Here is a 5752-nt window from a genome sequence, read left to right on the forward strand (position 1 = left end):
ATGATGTAGAGGTTGATTTGGAAGGATAAAATATAGAAAGATAATTTTATCAGAAAATTTGTTCTATCAAGTCAAAAGAGTTCAAATTATGACGTAGCGTGTAACAACTTTTTTATCATGACGTATAACAACTACATTTTTCAACATAACATATAATAATTAAATTTTCAATATGACGTGTAACAATTATATTTTTCAACATAACATGTAACAACTATATTTACAATATGATTTTTTATAGTGTGTAATACACGCTTCGTTCACCTATCAATTTGCCCTTAATTGTAAGAAATAAAAATATTTGACTCTTAATTATTACAATTGAAACGTTTGATCTTTAATAGAAAAAGTGTCTAAACGTTTAACCTCAATTTGAACATTTAACCATTTTTTTTTTCCAGGTGAGTGAGGTAATATGAAGGTTGATTTTGTACGGGCAAGCATATACACTTATATACAAAAAATGACATCTTTTTAAATAATTATGAAATGATGTCGAATTCGAATATTTGACTCATTGATTGTTACTTGATCTCTTTTTAAAGAATGAGATTCGAATTACCATTCTCTCAATTTTTTTTAAAAAAATTATGAGATGATGTCATGTCAATAAATGTTTAAAATTTTATTACCTTTTATACTATATTTTAATGACTTGTGACTTGATTATTTTATAATCCATAATATTTTATTATAAAATTAAATAAAGAATTGTTTGTATAAGCAAGCAAATTTCGTCTTAAATAGTTTATTTTTAAAGAAATAGGTTTTAATATCATCTTCAAGTTGAATTTTAATATAATATTTGAAAAAAATTTTTATTAAAGAAAATTCAAATAAACCTTTATTCTTTTATTTTGTTCAATTAAATAGTTATATTTTTATTTTGAATCAAATAAGCTTTTATTACTAATAATTAACTAATTATCATTAATCAAAATATCACTTTTCATTTTATATCTACGCGATGTTAACATGAAATTGAAGTGAATGGTAAAAAAGTTACTTCATGTCATTATATTACATCATTATTGAGTATAATATATCAGCATGTCACATTAACACCACATGATATAAAATAATAAGTGATATTTGAATTAAAAACAATGAATCAACTATTAGTTATAAAAACTTATTTGACTTAAAGTGAAAATATAAAAATTAATCGAATATAACAAAAAAATAAAAATTTATTTAAAATTTTTTAAATATTTTGAAAATTTTGTTAAGTATTATATCTTGAATTCTCAATTGTTTAAGAGACTATTAATTGACTATATACTAGTAATGAGAGAATATTAACAAAAGATTTCAATTTTCATTCCGTCAACTTTCTCTTAAGAAGGACACAAAACCTTGGCATTCTCTATTATTTGAACACCATCTATCCTTTCTTTTTAATTTGGAAATAAGAAGGACGTCGCCCTTTAATAGACAGAGAATCTACAACAATATTTATTATTTGGATCCAATACCATTCAATTATTCCAAGGCCTCAAATTGTGTTGGAGGCATTATAAATTAGATATATTACACTAAAAAAAGTATCATATTATGTTTGAATTTATTTCCTGAAAAAATGATAGGAAGCTTTTATTGTGGCTGTTGAAACATTTATTCTCGGATCAAAAAAGAGAAAGTAATGAATTAATTATAAGATTGTATTCTATTTTCACAATTTTGACATCTCTTTTTACTTATAGTAGTAAAAAATTATAATTAATTTCAAAATTAGATAGATTAGGATTTTATTTTTGTTTTTTTAATTAATAAAAGGGCAAAAACGAAAAAGAAGAGAATAAAAGGGCAAGTAAAACAAAGAAGAGTAACTGAACCTTCTTTTGTTCCTGCTGATTCATACGTTTGACCTCTTTGTAGTTTATAGTCGTCGGACGAGTGCCCAGAATTCGCTAACCTGAGTTTGTTAAGGAGAAGTCATTTTCCACACCCGCAAGCAAAGAGCGTGCACATCACTCCCCAAACAACAGCCCAAAACGGTCGGCGGTGTTCACGCGCCGGAGTTACGTTGATTTTTGTAACCTTGGGTAAAACTGAATTACAGAAAAATAACCGAAGTTAGTTGTTTTGCTTTCAACAAATTTAACCGCTTTCAAAACAAACCCACACAAAAGCATTGTTTGGAGAGAGAGAAAAGACACACCCCTCCCTCACCCTTACCTTCACCCAACAAACACATAATTAAGAAGAGATGGAAGGGAAGGGAAGGGTAAAGCCTTTCTTCTTACCTTCTCTCTTCTTCATGCAACAACAGACGGATAAAAGTGTGAGGGATTTTCTTTGCCCTTATTTTCTCAGTGTTATAACCGACGACCAACGTCGGGATCTGGGTCAACTTCGTTTGACCATAAGGTTAAGAATGTAATTAAGCGTACCGAACTCTGTCCTCCCCAGGCCAGGGGGTTTTTTTACTGTTCTGTTTTAAATTGTTTATTTATTTATTATTCATTCGGTTCTGTCGTTGTTGTCTTGCTCTCTCTTCCTTTTAAGGCCTTTTTTTTGTGCTTTCCCTCTTTTATATAAGGTCTGGGTTTGCTTTTTTTTTCTTTTATTTTCTATTTCCTCTCTTTATCTCTTGAGCCGCTAGGAAAGACAGAGAAAGCAAGAGAGAGAAAGAACGGACGCTAATTAAGATAGGTAGATTAGATAGGGATATAGAGAGAAATAGAAATGAGAACAAGGAGAGGCCTTTGTTACCCTAGAGCCGATGTTTGTGTAGAGAAGCTAGTAGTTAAGAGGAGAGATTTCGCCGGAGATAATATGGCATGCCGGAAAAGGCAAAGATTCTCGCCTGAGATCGCCCGAAAGAGTGATTTATTCGATGCTTTACCCGATGATCTTGTCATTTCCATACTGTGCAAACTAAGCTCTACCGCCCGTTGCCCTTCCGATTTCGTCAACGTTTTGATTACGTACGTCGACGTTTTTACTGGACTTTTCGTTGCTTCAGAGGAAAAGTTTGGATTTGTTTTCCTTACAATTTTTTTATTTGATTTTTTGTGAAACAGATGCAAGAGATTAAACAGTTTAGCACTCCATTCTCTGGTATTATCCAAGGCCTCTCCGAAAATGTTTGCCATTAAAGCCAAAAACTGGTCTGATTCAGCTCACAGGTTCTTGAAGTCTTGCGCTGATGCCGGAAATGTTGAAGCTGGTTACACTCTCGGCATGGTGAGTTAACTCAGGAGAAAGATATTAATTTTATTTTAATAACTGATATTGTTACTTTATTAAGAACTCCAATTTTTTTTTTTTACTTCTTGATAAGTTTAGTCAAGAACTTTAACATTCTCTAACGCGTTAACTGTTGTATGATTTGCAACAGATTCGTTTCTACTGTTTACAAAATCGTGGGAGTGGAGCCTCTCTAATGGCTAAGGCGGCGATTAGCTCCCACGCGCCGGCGCTTTACTCCTTAGCTGTGATTCAGTTCAACGGCAGCGGCGGCTCAAAAAACGACAAGGACCTCAGAGCCGGTGTGGCTTTGTGCGCGCGAGCTGCTTTTCTTGGCCACATCGATGCCCTGCGTGAGCTCGGTCACTGCCTTCAGGACGGCTATGGCGTCCGACAAAACATCGCTGAAGGTCGTCGATTCCTCGTCCAAGCCAACGCCCGAGAGCTCGCGGCGGTTTTATCATCAACAGCTGCTTCTAACATCCCTACTCGCTCTTGGCTCACGTGGAGCCCACACCCGATCCCGCACCCAAACCACCGTCATCCGACAGTCCCGGGATGCCCGTTGCTGAGTGATTTCGGATGCAATGTGCCCGCGCCGGAGGCGCATCCGGCTAGCAGGTTCTTAGCGGAGTGGTTCTCGGCTCGGGGCGGGATGCCCGGCCCGGGTTTGAGGCTATGCTCGCACGTGGGTTGCGGAAGGCCGGAGACAAGAAAGCACGAGTTTCGCAGGTGTTCGGTTTGTGGGGCTGTGAATTACTGCTCACGCGCTTGCCAGGCTCTTGATTGGAAGCTGCGCCATAAAGCCGAGTGCGCGCCGGTAGAGCGGTGGCTGGATGAAGAAGGTGATGGTGGCGAGGGAAACGGAGCGGTTGATGGGAACGACGACGTCATCGCCGAGAGCTAAACACGGTAACGGCGATGTTAACGCCCATGGTAATATATCAGTTTTTAAGGCCATGAAAGAAAATGAAAAAGTGGAAATGGACAAAAACGAGGCCAGTTTTGGTGGAAATTTTAAATTAACAAAAAAAAAAAAACTTTTACTGTGGTCGTCGACACGGCGGAGTTCTTACTTTCCCTGTGTTCCCTGATTGTAGAGAGGGGTAAACCGGAGAAATCAGGGGGCTTTTGTATTTTTTTTCCTTTTTTAATCCTTGAAAACTTTTTCCTTTTTTTGTACTATAGAGCAATGTTCGCCTTAATTTGGGTAAATTAAAATTCAATTTCCGGTATTTTTCTGGGATTATGTATCCAATTTAGTTATTTTATTTTGCTTACAATGTGGGTTTAGGAATGGCATAATTTAGAAGGTTCCATTGCTTATAGATCTAAGTATGAAAATGCTAATTGCAACCTTATATCTTGTAGAGGACAAGTTTTAGTCTTAACAAAGAACTAATAACAACAAAATTAGGTATGTGGATGGGATGAATAACCAAACTACCATCAAATTTTGGTTTGTGTTTAAGAAACTGGCGTTACTTTGCTGTGAAGGTAATGGGATTCCTTTGCGCCTTGGCTGTCAAAAGAAGTGAAAATTCGAATTTTCTTTTTCTGGGGTAATAATAGTAGGTCACTAATTCATGGCCTTTTTGGTGGTCAAAAAGGCTGAAACGCACCCAGGAGAGTGACCAGAAGAAATTCAAAGAAGAAAAAGGAATATGAAATGTAGTGGGAGAGGCATGCATTTTGCAAGTGGGAGGATGTTGGTGCTTTTAAAATGGCCGAGACCCCTTTCACAAAACCAAACCCAAAACAAGAATTAAGCCTAACCATATATATGCGCAAAAAAGCATCATGTGGTGGGGGTGCACTTATGCTCTCTTTTATCCTCATTATTATTCTTCTCTCTTTTGTTTTAAAAAATTTTCTCTCTTTATTCCGTTTCAGAAAATGGGTGGCCATAGGTGGTCCAAGCCCAACCCATCTAAAGGGCATTGGTTGGAGTTCCAGCTGTAGTTGAAAACAAAATTTACAGTGCTGCTTGCTGCAGCATCAAGAAGATCCAAAACGTACGTACTCGTAGTTTTCTTCCCTGTTTAAGGGGGTTGACTTTTATTCTGGATCCACAGTACAACCCCAGAATGTACTACAAAACTGAACAGGAATCAGGATGCAAAATCACCTTTTTTTTTTTTAAATTTGGGTTAAGTTAAGCCGCACAGCAAAGATTAGAATGTCACATCTGACCAACCAACCAAACTGGAATCAGCAGGACCATGACTACACACCCCTCTGATCATTGAAGCTACCTTTGGCTTGTGGTTGTTCACATTTGCTTCAAACAAGCAATTTGGAATAAAGGATGGGAAACAAACACCAGTACACTCTAAAATTAGGAGACTGTTGGGACCTTTGTATCAGTAACACCAAACCTGTTGTGTTTATTGGATGATTCAGCATACCAAACTTGGCTAAACATGAATTTGCGACGACCCAACACGAAAACACATAACTAATGAGTGGATGTTTAGCTCCATGACCCAACTCCAAAAACATAACAAATGACTTCGTGTTTAGCTCAACTTGTAGAATAAGCACTACAACAAAGCCTATA

The 5752-nt window shown here is 36.3% G+C and overlaps 1 protein-coding gene across 1 annotated transcript; it reads left to right on the plus strand.

The window, feature by feature from the left end:
* LOC18609009 (F-box protein At1g67340) lies at positions 2224-4450 on the plus strand. Its single transcript, XM_018116492.1, has 3 exons — positions 2224-2930; positions 3027-3189; positions 3344-4450. The coding sequence occupies exons 1-3, from the start codon at positions 2689-2691 to the stop codon at positions 4097-4099; spliced, it is 1161 nt and encodes a 386-aa protein (XP_017971981.1). The 5' UTR covers positions 2224-2688; the 3' UTR covers positions 4100-4450.

This window comes from Theobroma cacao, chromosome 2 (genome assembly GCF_000208745.1).
Source record: "Theobroma cacao cultivar B97-61/B2 chromosome 2, Criollo_cocoa_genome_V2, whole genome shotgun sequence".
Lineage (NCBI taxonomy): Eukaryota > Viridiplantae > Streptophyta > Magnoliopsida > Malvales > Malvaceae > Theobroma > Theobroma cacao.